At 39.6% G+C, this 18796-nt stretch overlaps 1 protein-coding gene across 2 annotated transcripts in view; it reads right to left on the minus strand.

The window, feature by feature from the left end:
* crybg1a (crystallin beta-gamma domain containing 1a) overlaps positions 1-18796 on the minus strand; it is a 57645-nt gene that overhangs the window by 1007 nt on the left and 37842 nt on the right. For both annotated transcript variants that reach the window (XM_034222340.1, XM_034222341.1), the window contains 18 exons: positions 11005-17951; positions 10211-10249; positions 9991-10109; positions 9636-9813; positions 9174-9313; positions 8666-8792; positions 8534-8569; positions 7415-7575; positions 6900-7026; positions 6533-6678; positions 4577-4703; positions 4408-4437; positions 4201-4313; positions 3351-3483; positions 3116-3255; positions 2539-2662; positions 1707-1865; positions 591-753 (listed from right to left, as the gene is read on the minus strand). In XM_034222340.1, the coding sequence (XP_034078231.1) occupies positions 591-753; positions 1707-1865; positions 2539-2662; positions 3116-3255; positions 3351-3483; positions 4201-4313; positions 4408-4437; positions 4577-4703; positions 6533-6678; positions 6900-7026; positions 7415-7575; positions 8534-8569; positions 8666-8792; positions 9174-9313; positions 9636-9813; positions 9991-10109; positions 10211-10249; positions 11005-17951 (9009 nt within the window). The remainder of the gene's footprint in view (positions 1-590; positions 754-1706; positions 1866-2538; positions 2663-3115; positions 3256-3350; positions 3484-4200; positions 4314-4407; positions 4438-4576; positions 4704-6532; positions 6679-6899; positions 7027-7414; positions 7576-8533; positions 8570-8665; positions 8793-9173; positions 9314-9635; positions 9814-9990; positions 10110-10210; positions 10250-11004; positions 17952-18796) is intronic.

Raw genomic sequence — 18796 nt, forward strand, 5'->3', positions numbered from 1 at the left:
TTGCATGGTCTGGCTGGTGTCTATAGGTTACATTTCGGCATACTATATAGTGAATTCTCATGATATTTTTGACATACTAACTTGTAACTTTTTCATGACACTTTCGAAATACTATGAATATTTTATGACTTTTTCTGATATTTTTGACATGTTGAACATTTTAGTATGTTGAATAAATAAAAAACACGATGGTATAGTAACTAACTATACTCTATGCAAACATTCAACATACTATACTGTGTAATGTCATTTTTTCTGAAAAGTTTGACATACTATACTATGACTTTTTTACTGACCATATATGTTGACATCTTATACTAAGCCTCCTTTGGTTTTTATCAACATGTCATAACAAAATGTCATAGCATAACTGCTATGACATTTTAAGACATACTTTAATATGACTTGTTTAATATATTTTGATATTGTGTTCAATCAATGCACCTCTTCAATACACCAGCAGATGGAGCTGTTGAATTAGGGTTAGGCTCATTGAATTGACTGTAAATCACCTACTTGAACCTTTTTAAATCATTCCTAAAATGTACCTGGACAAATACATGTTTGAAGTTAAGACAAAGCTGTCTGACCTTTGACCTCCAGCACCAGCTGAGGTTTCAGGACACAGTGCACCAGACCATCAGGGCTGATGTTCCACAGGTGGTTGCCGTTGCCTCGCACCGGGGTGACACACAGCCTGCTGCCCTCCATCACAATACTGCCTGAGGTCTCCAGGAAACAGTCCTCCACCAGCTGCAGACAGAGAGGCAGGTGAGGATGGATACACATGAATCATTCAAAACAACGTTTAACTTTCATTTCAAGTCATTCATTTTGTGTAAATAACCTACAATAAGCTACAATCCACTTCTGCTTTTGCTACACAATCCCCTATTTGCAAATGTGATTTTAGAGAGTATTTAAAATCTCTATTTTAATAAGCAATGATAGACAGATAATGTTTTGAGATAAATGTTGAAAGTAAGAACAGTAGCAAAAGCAAAACAAATAAAACATGCAATGTAAAGAAATCCTGGAGGTCTAAACTATAAACACTCCTCATCGTCCCATTGGTTAACTTTCCAACAAACTGCATCCAAACCTGTTGCCAAGTGTGAGATATCCTTGACTACCAGAGAAAACGGAAATAAAAACATTAATTATTTGGCGGAGAATGGAATGAAGTCTCGTGGGAATACATGTGTGCCTGCTTTGTATATTGTCCTGATCACGCCCATGTTTTCAGAAACACAGTAAGATGAACAAAACTGTGGCAGAAGGAAGAGGAACTCCTCACCTTTTAAGTGTTTGTGTAACTGTTCATGATTTTAAAATGTTTGTTGATTGTTCTTTTTTTTTGTGGAAGTGTGAAAACAGAAACGTTTAACCACAAAACATGAATTGTTATTTTGGTATCTTTTTTCTATATAATGCAATACACACATGCTATATGCAGATTAAACGCATTGTAAGTGTTTTTATCATTTATTTACATACATGGGCACCTTTAAAAATGCTACCAAATATTAAATACAGCCATATTTTAAAGTAATAAAACTGTTACTACATAAAACTCTTTGTATTTCCAACAATATTTAGGGGTCATATGTAGCTCATATACTGAAGATAATCAGGCCATAGGTAGTTTCCAGAGGGGGCGTGGTCAGTGTTACAGCTTTATATTGTGTGGTGGGGGTCTGATGTACCTTGCAGCTCATCTGCCCGCCCCGATAGAGCCAGACCTGCTCCAGCCCCCCCGTCTCCTCCACAGCCTGAACCCTCATCAGCTTGATGTCGTCCAGAGTCCCCGTCAGAGACAGCACACTTCCTGTCTCCCTGTTCCTCAGACGGAAGTACATCTGCTTCTGTTGGGGGGGGAACACGCAACAACCCAGGGTCACATCTGGTTTATATAAGACGCCAACAACACGTGTTTTATTGATCTGACTTGACTAATGTGACAATTTGGTGTTTTATGTTCCATACAATACATCCATCAGACTCTAACTTGATGTACAACACTAAGGACACCAAATATGTTTGATATGATATATATAATTATATCAAGGTTACAAGAGTTTTAAAGGTTCAATTGTTATTTTTTATTTATATGTTACTATCAGTGTGCTTTGTATGTGCATTCGATTAATTTAGCCTCAAATGATTTTATAAGGGCTTGCTACATGTAGAAGCTACATCAATACAAACATGTCCATAATGTGTAATGTGTCCATAATGTGTAATGTGTCATATGTTGAGCAATTGCAGCACAATCTAATAGAATGTCAAGTCATTTATTTTGTTCCAAGTAAGAAAAGTTGACGGAAATTCATGCCGTCTCTTTTTTCAGTATATTATAGCTAGAGAAAATCTAAAGCTGAAAAACAATTCACCTTGTTTTTATTTGAATGTGTCTTGATTTGAATAAAGGATATGGTTTTTATTTAGTTGCAGTCTACTAACATATTTTGTAAAGCTTTTTTTCCTTTATGTTTGAGTTTGCTGTAATAACCCTGGCTCATATCCCTCCTTCCATACCTGGACTAAAGGTCGCAGGGATCCTATTTGCTGCATGCCTCTGGACTTCCATAAATCCAGCACCTCACTCGGCTGCAGAAGAAGCTGTCGACCCCGGAAGTTACTGCCTTCATACAACACCCACCTAGAGAGAGGACAGCCCTCTGTGTTAGTTCAGACTCACACATGTGCAGAGAAAGCATGGCACAATGACAAGCAAATCACAAATGAACAGTCTTTACATTCCCCCTGTGCTCCCTGGTCTACAGCTGTGACATACACCTTGTGGCTTCCTCACATCCTTGATATGTTTACTGCTCCTAATGAGAACTCGTGTGCTTCTAAAAGCTAAGCTAACACCATTTAAGGGAATTTCATGAGTGCTTGTTAAACCTTTCTGAGAAATGAATGTTTTTTCCACTGAATCCTTTTGTGCTCCTCTGCGTTAGAGCATGGGGCGGTATTTAAGGACATGTCAATCAAGTTTATAACAGCAGACTTTGATTGCTTGGATACTGATTTGTTTCCATTTAGATTGCTGACTGTCTCTTTATAAAAACAGAAAAGATAATAGAAGATATCTTAAATATTGACATACATTCCTCCCTCCACCACCAGGGAGCGTGTGCGTGTGTCCAGGCCGGCCTGCTGCAGGTTCACAGCTTCATGACTCAGGACCACCCTGCGACCCCTGCAGCCCACCTTACTGAACAGCACGATGGAGGGCAGAGAAAACTCCTAAGCAAGGAAGAGAAGAAGATATTTCCATGTATTATTAGTCTAGTCCACAATGATTTGATCACAAATAGTTTTGAATATAAGCAGATACTCACATGTCCCGTGGTCTGTATGGAGCGGACGGTGCAGTCTGAGGACAGGAAGCCCATGGCCTCTGCATTGGGGTATTCTCCCTCCTCCAACACATACATGTTCTCTGTGAACTGAGCCCCTTCATATAACATCCAGCTGACACAGAGAGACAAACAGTACAGTGAGTATAAGTACACACTTATTATTGTTCTTCAATTGTGACAATAACTCTGTACCATTCAAATCAATTGTTGTAAAACACACATTCTAAAGCCTCGTTTGCAAACAGTGTTGGTCGCAAGGAAACACATTTCTTTACAGCTGTTTTTTGCTGTGTACGTAGCATTAGCAAGTCAGATAAAGGACATACAAACCAGCTTGTGGTTTCTTTTAACTATACAATGACACAGTTTGACTCCCAACCTAGTCAATAAACTATATTGAATCAAATGCACACAATCTCCCTAAAATAACCTGCAGAAGTGTTGCATATGAGATCATATAGGTTCCTATAGGAATAAATGGACTTCCTGTTCAATTTTCTTTTTTTTACGTGTATTAGCGTTTTCTTTCATATCCAACCATTTTACAACTATGTTGAGACGAAAGATGAAACTTGGGTCCCTCAAATGTTGCTCATTTTATTCACTGTGTTTTTGATAAGGGCTTGTTAGTTGTCCAATCAGAGAGAGAGATTCATGTGGAATTTAAACTAAACGAAAGGTTTTTATCTGGCAAAAGAAAGGTTTTTTATTTGGCGCTAAATAAATAAAAGGGTTTTCCTCAGCCAAGTCCAAATCTCTTACACCCAGAGGGTCCCTGACAGCTCTGGGGGGGGGGGGGGGGGGTCTGGTTCAGTTCAGCGGTGCCTACCTGCCAGCCAGCACCCTACAGGACCGGGGGGTGAAGTCCTCATCCAGAGCCGCTGTGCTGTCCTCCAGAGACACCAGCCTGCCCTGGAAGTCTGCCTCAGAAAACAGCTGCATCTGTGACACATTGAGAAACACAATTTAGAAACTTAGCCCGAACAAAAAAATGAGCTAATCTGTTATTAGAAAGTCTCCGATGAGAGGATGATACCTTGAATTTAGTCGTTCCCATCAGTGGGTCCTATAAAACCGACAGGAAGGAGTTATTAACACAAGCTGTTCACTCACACAGTCCTTATTAAAACAGCTGAACCCAACACTACCCCCAAGTGAAATTAGCCACATCCTGTCGTTAACTGATCCACCACATGATTCCTTACATGGAAGACCGGCTGGATGGAGGAGATCTTGGGGTTCTGGGCCCCCCAGTCCTCAGGGCCTGCGTAGAGGCCCCTCTCCAGGACGTAGAGCTCTCCACTGAAGCCGGGCTGCTCAAAGCACACCCACCTGCAGGGACACAAACATCTCAAATAACTCTGCCTTCATTAGCTCTCTGTTGTACTTATTCAATGATATACTATGCTACATTTAATATATATAACACATGTGATACTCTCCTATACTGCTGTGCTATTCTATATTACGTTATTCTACATAGGTGCAAAAATTCATCGATTAGTAGTCATCCTTTCAAAGAAATTGGAACTATTTTCTTTGTGATAGAAACTGACGATGTATCAAAGAAAAAATAATTAGGCCATGGCATCCATTCATATTACATTAGAACGTGTGCCTATACAATCTACCTACCTCAGCCGTTTGGGTACTTTTGTATATTAATTTGTAATCTTTATAATCATTTGTATTTTCCAAATTCTATGTTATACGAAGTATGAACAGGAGGGATATGTTGGAGAAAATACAATTATGGGTTGTTTTAATGCACTGATACTATGTGTGACTCTGCACTGTGTATGACCTTGCAGCTGCCTCTTGCTGTGATAGGAGGAGGCAGGGCATTTCAGGTTGTTGATATTTATGAGAAGACAGACACATACTTGTTGTCTCCTAAATATCTAATTTCTATGAGGCGTGAAGGAAGAACGTGATTTTTTCCAGAAGACATTGCAGATGACCCCGACACCTTTCCGACACCTGCTGATGATATTAGCGCCACCTCGATTTACGACTTTGTTGTTATCTATCTCCGTGTTTTGGACTATATAAGCCTTTTGCTGCTCCGGTGAGCAACATACCCCATGTGTGTGAGTTAACCCATATCCTTTGTATGTGATTTAACTCTGCTCCTTCTTGCAAGAATAAACGAGTACCTGATTATTGATTCTCAACCTGGTGTCGAGTGATATTTTCCTAACAATAATCGATTATTGGTTTGAGTAATACAAAAAAATATCTGGACATATAAAGAGAATTGTTTTCAAAGTTGCCTAACAAAATAAGAGGGAAACCAAATAATGTGCTCAAAATGCATCCAAATTAAAACAAACTTCCTTCAGTTATTGTGATTACTCTTATGTATATCTTATTTTCTTTATTTTTTTGTTTTATTTCTATATTAACTGTACTTAATGATGTGTCTTTGGACTGCTGTGACACTCTACCTTTCCAATCTAGGGATCATTCATCTTGTTCCTATCTTATCTTATTGGAGACAAACACAGGTGAGACTGTCTCCTCGTAATCTGCCTGTCCCTCTGAATAAATCACTGACTTGGACTGAAGGCTGCCGTCATAAAAACATAAAGTCCTTTCTTCTAAGAGGTTGTAAAACTAATCAGCTGATGCAAAGCAAACAGCAGAACATTATAAAAGATGACTAAACAAATCCACTCAGGTCAAATGTGACAAAAATCTGCTCCCTAAAAATTGGTTTCAAATATATTATTTATATGAATAACTCACTTAAAAATTGTATACAACCCATTGTGAAATATTTAGGTACTGATTTTAAAAAACGGTGCCGTATGTGCTGTGCCTGAATCAAGTCTCTTTGCTGAAACTTAGAAAATAAGCTTGTAATTTATATATTTTTTTGTAACAAAATAGGCACTCTACTTATTCCTATCAGTGTAAATCCTTGCCCTCGAGAGATTTGTATCCTTTGTCAACCACACCCTATTAATTACTCGAATGGATCAGTTACACAATATTATTCCTAATGATATCCTCCAGTGTGTATTTGTTTGTGCCCACAGTGACAGAGTGCTGAGTCACGTATGGATGGTAAGAGGAACACGCCCAAACACTGTGAGGGTCTAACTATTTCTCTCCTTTTTTATGACTTCTTACTATGGGAGTTTTTTTTCTCTACTTACACTCCACCCATGACGTTGGCAGACTGTGTTTTGCAACCATGGGCGACGTCCTGCATGTTGGGGACAGGTCCCAGCAAGTCCACATTGAGCCCTCGTGCATCAAAGTGCCGGTCCATGAACAGTTTAACGTGAGGGGAGAGGTAATCCTAGGGAACACAATACAGGGAAATGATAAGAAAGGGAACTTTTTCTACTTCTCTCATTTCAAGTCTTTCAGGTTTCCAGTTCATTAAGAATCAACAGGGGCAGAGCGGGAACTGATGAAATGACCAGTGCACTGTGAAAGCTGAATCAATGCAGAAACACCCCATCAATGAAACAAGATCTTGCAGATTAATGTTTGTATTATATTACAGGTGACACTTACTGTGCACACAGGCCGAAGTGACAGGAGCCCATCCTCAGACCCCCCCCAGTCACTGCAGTGAGGATACTCCCCCTCTTCCAGGATGTACTGCTGCCCCTCAAAGTCCCCCTCTAGATAACCCACCCAGCTGCAAGGACAGAACGGAAATAATTCACAAAAAGTTCACAATTTCTTTCAGCAATCATCTCGTTTTTTTTGAAGAAGAAACTGAGAATATCTACCTAGACAAGTGGTCGGATTACTATCAACATTTACCATGAATCCTATTATGAGCGTATTGACATGTTTTAATGCTTTGAAGATATCAAACTTTAAAGGGGTGTGGCTTAGCACATAAATAGGCTAAAGTCAATCATTACAGAATTGGCAAAATATGTTTCATAACAGTGTTCAAGTATTTTGAAACGGCTCCATACGGGGTGCAAACAGTTCCAAAGTCGTGTAGCTCTGGAGCCAATTTAGCCATGAATCAATGAAAGTGTGTCCAAACATAATAAACTCAGACAGATACTTACAAACCGCCAAGTATCTTTATAGAACCCACTGCAGACAGGGTCTTCTTTTTCTCCTCTGGTTTGCCCGTTTTCTCCTCTTCCAGTTCTTCTTGCAAGTTGTACACATCACCCTCTACCTCTATGCACTCTCCGTCAAAGTTGGGCTTCTCAAACACTAAGGCCTGGGGAAAGAAGGAGTTAAAGATGAGAGGTCATTGTAAAGACAGGCCATGGAAGTGTATCGGTCTACAGAGTTTGTTCCCCTAGTGTATGGTTTGGCTCATTTCTGTCCTAAAGTATAATGAAAATCATTCTTCAAGTTACAGTGACATCCAGCCTACAATGGAAGCTCTAGCGGGCAATTGAAAAAAAGGTTTTGCAAGGATCCTCAGTATGTTGCGTTTTGGGTGAAATAAAGCATTGTTGTAATACTTGTTTGGACAAAAAGAGGTTGAAGTGCACCAATCTATGCACTCTTAATAAAACGTACATATATTGTGTGTCTACAAGTAATTTAATATTACATATATGTTGGCAAGAAAACATGTTAATCCTATTTATAACAAGTGGTAGTGGTGCATGTCAGCATCTTGTGGCCAAAATAAGAACAGCCACAACTTTCTGTTCCCAAACCTGTTTCATAGATTACAAATAAGGAAGGAACTTCATGGATTTATTAGACTTGGTCAAAATGGATCACCAATATCTATATTTTTTGCATTTCGTAGAATACATGAAGTACACAAAAAAAAAACAGTTTAGACAGAGTCTTTATTTCTTTGAGTATTGCGTTTGAGCTGTATGTAGGACATTTAGTGTATATTTCCTTTGGGAACAAACACTTTTAGTGGAACCAGGAACAAAAGTTGCTTTCAATGGTTCCAGGGTTAGACAAATAAATAAATGAAAAGCTGCTATTGGGTAACTTCAGCTAGTCAGCTCCCCTAAATATTTCAACTATTAATTTTATAATTAATTGTTTAGTTTAAAACGTAATTTTCCCTGCTTGTCAACCATTAGTTTCCTCTTAAAACATTTAATAACTAATGGTTAAAAAAAGGAACATCTAAGACTTGGTGTTGGCATTTCCGTGGTGTCTGTAAACAGCAGATATGTATAGATGAAACAAATGTAACACACCTTTCTTTCATGAGGATGCTCCACCTTTATCGCTCCCTGTCATGAAGAGATACACATACATGTCAGACCAAGGCAACTTACAAAATGACATTATAGTGGAAACACATATTCTATACTTTATATAAACTGTACCATGCAGAGGGGTCTGAGCGAGCCGATGAAGGGCTGAGGGAAGCCCCAGGCCTCTGGGCAGGGATACTCCCCCACCTCCAGCACTCCCACAAACCCTCCAAACCCTGGATCAGTGTACACCAACCAGCTGGAGACACAGACACAGCATGACAAAGGGGAAAGGGAGGGAAGAGAACTTTCTGCTGAGGGAATCTCCCTTCGCAGTGCTCTGAACAGGCACATCTGTATTATCATATTACACATGAGTAAAAGGACAAAATACTGTACTTCACCTATAATCTAGTAGAACAATGAAAGTAAGATAACCATCAATCATGAGCAAGAGTTAAAACTATGCTTAAAGAATGGCAAGCTCTAGCCTGTGTGCATACCTTCATCGACAGAGTTTGATTTAAAAACTACCACTTAGTGGCAGGGATGACACCAACATTGAAACTGAAATATGTTTCCAAAATGCAACAACCACATTTACATAGATTGTTACTTTAAATGAGTCGGTTGAACTTACACTCCAGAATGAACCTTAATGGAGCCAGTGGTCTGCGGCATACTGTACGAGCCAATCTCCACAGTCTCTTCATAGTAAGAGGTCATCCTCCCCATCCCATTGACCTCAGGATACAGGTCAATATGGGGAATGCTATAGTCCTGTAAACACAAAATAAAAATAAAATATTGTGCATTTGAATTGTATCAGTGCCCATGCATTTAAAAAGAAGCCATACTTTTCTATTGGTACATTTAAATATAAGAAATCCACATAAAATACAGTATAAAATAAAAAATATATACAGTAGTTAGATCACAAACGGTCTGCTAAAAAAATAAAATACTTACCAATAAATTATTGAGGTACAATATTCAGGACTTTTTTTAACAAATTCCACAGGGATCATACGTGACTGGAAACAACATAACAGAACACACAGTTACAATAACAGTATGTAAACAGTATGACAGGTTAACGTACTCTAACTGCCAGTCGAATAGAGCCTATGACCATAGGTGATGTTGGTACAGGCTGACCCATTGCATCTGGTGTGGTCGGGGTCCCTTCCTCTGCCCACATATTCACTAAGTGATCCATAGGACCTTCCTCCAGGGCGATGATACGACCCTGGAAGCCAGGTTTCTCATAAAGCAGCCAGCTAATGAAAAAGAGAGTTACATTGTCAGTCATCTTGCAGTTTATGGAAGGAGACATTTTACACCTGTAGATCACTCTGTTAGATGTTTATAAGGGCAAAGAGAAACAAAAAACAAATGGGATGAATCTGAAACAACAAGTACCAACAGAGACTAAAATATATATCAAATACACTTACCATCCTCTGATGACTCTGACTGAGATGACAGGGGACAGCTTCATCGTGGTGGCATCCTCTACATCACAGTACAGTTCAAACTGCTGCCCTCCAAATTGGTCTTGCTCATGTACGACAATCTGGATTCAAATAGACATTTCATTAGAACATGTAGCAGCAAGCACCATAATATTGACTCAAAACTCTAGGAAAAAAGCTAGTAAATAACATGTAATCATACCTTTCCAGGCCTTTTGTGGAACCCTCTTACTGCAGGTGTCTGAAAGAAAATGTAATCATTTCATCAGGAACTTAAACTTAAAAAAGTAGATTTAACTTCAATTGTTATCTTTTTCAGAGCTGAATTATATGTGGAAATAGGAACGATTTATCCCCAGCTGTCAACTCCTTAAAATGTTGATTTGAATTTTTTAGCAAACTTTGTAACATGTATCCACTACTTCTAGCTATGTATTTAATTTTGTTAACCATATTCAATAACGCTTACACAACATTTGTTAAACCAAATGGTAAATTACTTTTGGTCATATAAGTAGAGCCGCACTATAATCTATCCCTGGCAACTGCAGAAATAAAAACCCTTAAGGTACAAGGTACAAGTGTGTTGGAATCATTGAGGGAGATCATTGAACACATGCCGTGCAGTAAGTACAGTAATACACAGACACATGTTTTGCATAGTCTTGCTTTGTTTGCATATAAATGCAAATATGTTGTGACGTGACAGTTCAGCTTTAGCTGATCTTGGCAAATATCCGCTGCTAGATGAGGCCATCCTGCTTTGTCCTGTCTTTACTTGTAAATCATTCATAACTTTGTTGCAACAGCACCACAAGACAGGATATGAGTCATATTACCATGGAAACAAACTTGAAGAGAGAAAGCTTCTGTTAGGGCATAGCTCAAAACCCATTCAGGCTGTGGGCCACTATACTTTTTTTCTTTCAAAGTTGAATAAAACGAAAAATGACCTGTATTATAAAAGATCATAATTTAAAGGATTTAAACTCCTACCTTAGGCTTAGGTTTAGTTAGTCCATTCAGGGAAGTCTGCTGGCTGTTCTCGCTGGTTGGAGGCAGTGCTGCGGGGCCCTTCAGGCTCTCTTCAACATTTGGTACTTCTATTGGGGTCTGGTCCATTGTCGCACCCTTAGGACCTAGTTCAGTTTTAGTCATATGTGTAGAGCCGCTGGAGGCTTCAGACTCTGATTTGTTCTTCTTGAGGTACTTCTCTGAATGAACAGGCTGCTTTAACTCTGAGAACGACGGGAGAGCGGGAGGAGGAGGAGAGGAGGCGTTGACTGCTGACTCACTAACTGCACCTATACCACCACCAACAAGTGAGCCTTGGTCTTTACCTTTCACACCCTTCTTATCTGCAGGCAGAAATGAATCAAACACTCCTTTCTTTCCAAGCGAGAGCAGGTCCTGTTGTGGAGTAGAAAGCGTGCTATTTGTGTCAGAGGCAACTTCCTCTTTGGCCTTCCTGGAGGACCGAGGGGAATTCATTAAGCTGGAGAGGATGGACATCCTCCCAAGTCGTGATGTCAGCTTCCCTGCCTCTTGTCCATTGTTATTTCCCTCTTCTTGTCCATTTTCAGTATTATCCCCCTCTTTAACTCCATCTTTGCCTTCCACCTCATCAAGTGAATTCATTTGGCCTCTAGATGTGCAATTGGCATTATCCTGTTCTCGTTTCAGAAACAGCCCTTCCCTACTAGCTGCTTTCTGTTTCATCACCATAGATAATAGGGGAGGGTCCTTAAAACCTGCACCATTTTTCCCTAAGCCGAACTGGAATTGCTCTCGATCAAATGGTTCAAAATGGTCCTCAATGATAGGCGACAAAGTAAGAGGTGGAGACGGGAACCTTTTACAAATATGCTTCTTGGGAGGCAGTGAGAAAGGAATGCTGCCCTCCTTAATGCTCCTGATTAACTCATCATAGTCATCAGGATCAAGAGATTCATCCTCACTTGCCGAGGCCTTTAGTATTCTTTTATGCGCCTTCTTCTGCTTCGGATGCTCTAACTCTAACCAACTAGATGGAGATTCCTTCTTTAGCTGAGGACTTTGAGATGTTGCGGGTGCTTCCGCTGTTGCAGAAAGAGACAAACTGCCGTTGAGTGATGGGCTTGCAGGCTTTTGTGGATCATTGAGGTTTCTGGTTTTCTCTTTTTCTAAAGTCTGCTGTTCCCGTTTGAAACCACTGCCTGTTTTAGTTTTTTCTTTGGTGTCTTCATCCTTCTTCTGAGCATCAGTGCTATAATGTCCCATCTCTGGAACAACAGTGGGCTTGTCTTTTTGTTCTGCACCACTTATTTTGCTAGATGCATCTTTCACTGAAATGCTTTCTGACTCTTGGTGAGCATCTAACTTTGATGCCTTCTTCTGCTGATTTTCCTGCTTTGTCACTTTATTTGATATTTCAACGCCTTCTTTCCTTTCTTTAATTTTATTTTGTTTCTCATCATTCTTGTTGGCTGCTTTAAAATCTGTGGATTGACCAGTGACATTCTCTGGTTTATTAATCCTTAAAGGTTCATCTCTGACAACTGAGGGCTTCTGCTCCTTTTCTGTGCTATCTTCAAAGTTAGCATTCTCAATAACAATCTCATTCACCAAACTCGTCATTGGTAAATCCTTTGTTTCAGTCTTTTCTTTAGTTCTTTCTACCCTCTGAGTTTTAGTGCATTCATCCTTTAGTTCTTGAATTTGGCCTTCTGATTTCTTCTCTTGTGCTTTTTTTCTCAGGTCAGCCTTTGGGCGTGTTCTTGTATCTGCTTTGGTAATGTTCTGATGTTGAACTTCAACAATTACAGACTTCTGATCCTGTTGGTTGCTAACTTCATGGTTAACTTCCGAATTCACCGTCTCATTCAGCAAACGCTCTACTGATGTCACCTTTGTTTCAGTATTCTCTTTAGCTCCACCAGCACTTTGGGTTTTGTTGCTTACAATCTTTAATTCTTTAATTTGGATTTCTGATTTCTTCTCTGGTGCTTCTGTTTTTACCACCTCTTGTTTCAGGTCAGCATTTGGAGGTTTGGATTCTTTTGATTGGCTGGTATCTGGATTGGTTATGTCCTCATGTTGATTTTTAACAACTACAGTCTTTTGATCCTGCTGGTTGATAATTTCAAAGCTAGCGTTCGCAGTTGATGTCTTACCCCCCAAGCTCTTTCCTGATGAATCCTTTGTTTCACTCTTCTCTTTAGGTCCACCAGCGCTCAAGGTTTTTGTGCTTACAACCTTTGGATCTTGAATTTTTCTTTCTGATTTCTTTTCTGGCGTTTCTACTTTCATCACTTCCTGTTTCACATCAGTACTTGGAGTTTTGGATACTGTTGATTTATTGGTATCTGGTTTGGTTATGCCCTGATGATGATCTTCAACAATTACATTCTTCTGATCCTGCTGGTTGCTAACTTCACTGCTAGCGTTCGCAGTTGACGTCTCACTCACCAAACTCTTTACTGATGAATCCTTTGTTTCAGTCTTCTCTTTAGCTACACTACCACTCAACGTTTTTGTGCTTGCAAGCTTTGGTTCTTGAGTTTGGTTTTCTGATTTCTTCTTTGGTGCTTCTGATTTTTGCACTTCCTGTATCACGTCAGTACTTGGAGTTTTGGATACTGTTGATTTATTTGTTTCTGGTTTGGTTATGTCCTCATGTTGATCTTTAGCAATTACAGTCTTCTGATCCTGTCGCTTGCTAACGTCATAGTTAGTATTCCCGGTTGACGTCTCATTCACCAAAAGCTTTGTTGATGAATCCTTTGTTTCAGTCTTCTTTTTAGCTCCCTCAACACTCTGACTTTTGGGGCTTACAACCTTTAGTTCTTGACTGTTGCTTTCTGATACCTTTGGAGTTTCTAATGTCTTTGCTACCTTACTTCCGACACTCTTGACTGATGAATCTTTTGTTTCTGTCTTTTCTTTGATACCAGATGCACTTTGAGTTTCAGTACTTACAACCTTTAGATCTTTAATTCGGCTTTCTGATTTATTCTCTGGAGCTTCTGTTTGTACCACTTCCTGTTTCAGGTCAGCCTTGGGGCAATTGGATTCTGTCGATTTGCTGGTATCGGGTTTGGTTATGTCCTCATGACGATCTTCAACAATTACAGACTTCTGATCCTGTTGGTTGCTAACTTCACTGCTAGCGTTCGCAGTTGACGTCTCACTCACCAAACTCTTTCCTGATGAATCCTTTGTTTCACTCTTCTCTTTAGCTACACTACCACTCAACGTTTTTGTGCTTGCAAGCTTTGGTTCTTGAGTTTGGTTTTCTGATTTCTTCTTTGGTGCTTCTGATTTTTGCACTTCCTGTATCACGTCAGTACTTGGAGTTTTGGATACTGTTGATTTATTTGTATCTGGTTTGGTTATGTCCTCATGTTGATCTTTAGCAATTACAGACTTCTGATCCTTTGTTGATGAATTCTTTGTTTCAGTCTTCTTTTTAGCTCCCTCAACACTCTGAGTTTTGGTGGTTGCAATCTTTAGTTCTTGACTGTTGCTTTCTGATACCTTTGGAGTTTTGAATGTCTTTGCTACCTTACCTCCGACACTCTTGACTGATGAATCTTTTGTTTCTGTCTTTTCTTTGATACCAGATGCACTTTGAGTTTCAGTATTTACAACCTTTAGATCTTTAATTCGGCTTTCTGATTTCTTCTCTGGAGCTTCTGTTTGTACCACTTCCTGTTTCAGGTCAGCCTCGGTGCAATTGGATTCTGTCGATTTGCTGGTATCGGGTTTGGTTATGTCCTCATGACGATCTTTAACAATTACAGACTTCTGATCCTGTTGGTTGCTAACTTCACTGCTAGCGTTCGCAGTTGATGTCTTACTCACCAAGTTCTTTCCTGATGAATCCTTTGTTTCACTCTTCTCTTTAGGTCCACCAGCGCTCAAGGTTTTTGTGCTTACAACCTTTGGTTCTTGAATTTGTCCTCCTGATTTCTTTTCTGGCATTTCTACTTTCATCACTTCCTGTTTCGCATCAGTACTTGGAGTTTTGGATACTGTTGATTTATTGGTATCTGGTTTGGTTATGCCCTGATGATGATCTTCAACAATTACAGACTTCTGAACCTGTTGGTTGCTAACTTCACTGCTAGCGTTCGCAGTTGACGTCTCACTCACCAAACTCTTTACTGATGAATCCTTTGTTTGAGTCTTCTCTTTAGCTACACTACCACTCAACGTTTTCGTGCTTGCAAGCTTTGGTTCTTGAGTTTGGTTTTCTGATTTCTTCTTTGGTGCTTCTGATTTTTGCACTTCCTGTATCACGTCAGTACTTGGAGTTTTGGATACTGTTGATTTATTTGTATCTGGTTTGGTTATGTCCTCATGTTGATCTTTAGCAATTACAGACTTCTGATCCTTTGTTGATGAATTCTTTGTTTCAGTCTTCTTTTTAGCTCCCTCAACACTCTGAGTTTTGGTGGTTGCAACCTTTAGATCTTTAATTCGGCTTTCTGATTTCTTCTCTGGAGCTTCTGATTGAACCGCTTCTGCTTCCTGTTTCAGGTCAGTTTTTGTACAATCTTCATTGTACATAGGTCGGAGTTCTTGAGTTGTATCACCTTGTGAAATCTGTTCCTCCAGTAGTTTCTTTTGAACTTGAGTTTTGTCTGTCTGTGGTTGCTGTTGCAGGTTAGATTTTGGATGTTTGGATTTTATGAATTGGTTTTTCTCTGGTCTTGTAATGTCTTCATCTTGCTCTCTCACAAGTGTGGACATCTGGTCTTTCTGTTTGCTTACTTCAGCATTTACAATTGGAGTCTCATTCACCAAACTTTTGATTGGTGTATCTTTTGTTTCAGTCTTGTCTGTAGTACCTTGAGCACTCTGGGTTTCACTGTTTACTGCTTTTAGTTCTTGAGATGTATCCATTTGTGAAAAATGGCTTTTTGTTGTCTTCTTTGGAACTGTTTCTGTTGCAGGTTTCTGTTCTAGGTTAGCATTTGAACCATTGGATTTTGCTGATCCATTAGCATTCTCCTCTGCTTTATCCCCATCTCGATTTCCAGCTTTTAACGTCTTCTGTTCCTTTTGTTTCCTAACTTCAGAATTCTCATTTGGTAAATTCTGCATTGATACTTCCTTTGTTTTACTCTTAGTAGTTGTAGTGCTTATTTTCTTAGCAACGTCAGCTTGTTTGTCCCCCTGTTTTGCCTCATTATCCCCGATCTTCTTATCTTTGGTAAGAATTACTTTTGGTTCCTGTTCATTTTCCAAAGTTTGAGTGTTCATGTGCTGATCATTTTCCTGATCACCACTCTCTTCAATTTCCTTTAAGAGGATCTCACATTGCTTCTTTGTATCAACCAAACCGGTTGTATTGTCCTGGAGTGCACTTTTTGCTTGCTCAGACTTCTTCTCTTCCAGGGCATCTGTAACTACCGTCTGTATTCCGTCCTCTGAGTCAGGCTGTGAACATTTCTTTCCTGATGAAAGATCTGTTGGCTTCTGTGGTTTTGTAAGGTATTTTCTTTCTTCATCCTCAACAGTTATGCGCTTCAGCTCCTTTTTGCAACTGCTCTGTGAGTCAGCACTTTCCACCACAGTATCATTTAGCTTTTTATTTGGTTTTGAGTCTTTCTCATCTCTTTCACATTCTCCTGGCAGTAAAAGAGGCTCTTTGTCCATCTGATTTTCAACATTCTTTTGCAATTCACAAACAGTCACAGCCTCTGTTTGAATGTCCAAACCCTCTGCTGGTTTCTTGCCAACCTCCTCCATACGTTTCTCTTTAAAATCATCTGATAAATCTCTGCTCGATGTGGGAAATCTATCATTTTTAATAATTTGATCCTTCAATAACTCATTTTGCTGCTCTGTTCTGGCCAGGTCAACACCAGTATCAATGGAAGTGCTTGCTAATACAGCTTTTGGTTCAGCATCTTGGTCTTTAGCGGGAAGACTATTTCTGCCATTATATTCCTTAGAAGGGACCTTATTTGTTTCTTTAAAGGAAACACTCCCTGGTAAAACATGATCCAGATCAGAACGGGCCATTTTGTCACAGTGAGTGCTGCCAACGACAACAGCTTTTGCTGACATACCACTTACATCCTCATAGGCGGGTATTGTGTCCTTCGCCAACACGCCAGAGTTTGGCTCTGGAAGGCCTCTATCTTTGATTGAATCTGGTTTTCTGTTACCTATTAGCTGCGTTGCCTCTGAATTGTCTTTCTCTTTCACTTCTTCTGGACAAATCTTTGGTGCTGTTTCCTGTTCCTGCTTGGTGTTTTCACTTTGAATGTGAGCTGTAGTGGGTTGCAAATCGAGTTTTGCACCAGTAACTACATCAGAAATAAGCATCTGAGATGGACTTGCCTTGGCAGCATCACTGCTTGGCAACGCCTCAGCCCCTGAGCCTTTTAGTGGTGTAACTATTATTTGAGCCTTTTCTGGAATAATTGCATCATTGTTTTGTATTTGTTGGATGTTTGAAATATCCTCTGTTGCAGGACTGGTTATGCTCTTCTCTAATTCTTTTGACCCTTTTCCTTTTGTTTTGTTTTCACCTATACTGTCTGTGAGTTTTATTGCATGCTCTTTTCCTTCTTTTGATAGAGAATCGAATACAAATATGTCACCAATGGAATTGTCTTTCACTTGATCTGCTTTGACACTCTCAGACGCTTTGTTCTGATTTGAGTCCTCCTGTTTGGACGTGGATGTGCTCACAGAATTCTCAGTTGGTGAAGGTTTTCTGGATCTTACTTTGTTGGGGCTTCTCTCACCTCTTGTAGGAAGCTTGCTTACAGGCGATGGGACTGGACTTTTTTGGCATTTGAAGTCGCTGGGTTTGGAGAGCCTTGAAGAGAAGGGTTTCTCTTGCTTGGTGGGAGGTGGAGAGATACTAGTGGCGCGTGTGTCACTGTCTTCTTGGCTGATGCTTCTTTTAGTGGGGCGATTGGATGATCTTGGTGACAGCATACCTCCTGTTTGTGACACAAACAAATAGTTGTATGACAAACAAGAATACAAATCAATCTTATGCATTCTTGTCAAGTTAGGTGAAAAGATGTGTGGTAAATAGGAAGCTGGAGCAAGGAGATAAGCTTAGCTTAGAATAAAAAGCAGAAAAGCAGCACATCTAAAGGTAACAAAATAAAAATAAATAAAAATATATTTACTCTAAAGCTTAATAGTTGTCATATTAAAGGTAGGGTAGGTAAGAATGGAGAAACCAGTTCGAGTGCGCTAGAATTTGAAAATACACAACTGAAAAAAATCTGCCCCTTCCTTCAGACTTCCTTACAGAGCCCCTCCTCCAACACACACAAACGTGCACATGACCAATGATGGATGGAAGGCTGACAGGCAGGTAGGCCATCCAGTTATCTGCCGCGGGCCGAGTCAGATAATTGGACGTGCTTTTTACAGTGCCACGGCTTCCACAGCTGAAATATTTGTATATATTTATTGTCAAAGCATTTAATTTATTCATTGCTATCGGGATGTTACAGTAAGAGCATTCCATGGAATATAACAAAAAGTGTTTCTGAAGTGAATTACCTACCCTACCTTTAAAGCTCTTTGCGAAGTGTAAAAACATTCATAATGAGTTTTCCACCAATATTGATCTGCTGGTTGTTTGTTGGTTTTTGTACTTGTACAAATTCATCTGTTCTATATTTCCAACTAAATCCTGCAACTTGATTGGATGCTGTCAGAGTGTTTAAAACAAGGTGGATTCTGGAAATGAAAAGCCAACTTTGTGGGAATTAATTGCTAATTATTAAGTCAAATCAAGCCATTGTAATTGAACTCCAATGATTCTGAC

The sequence above is a fragment of the Gymnodraco acuticeps genome, unplaced genomic scaffold, assembly GCF_902827175.1.
Source record: "Gymnodraco acuticeps unplaced genomic scaffold, fGymAcu1.1, whole genome shotgun sequence".
Taxonomy (NCBI): Eukaryota; Metazoa; Chordata; class Actinopteri; order Perciformes; family Bathydraconidae; genus Gymnodraco; species Gymnodraco acuticeps.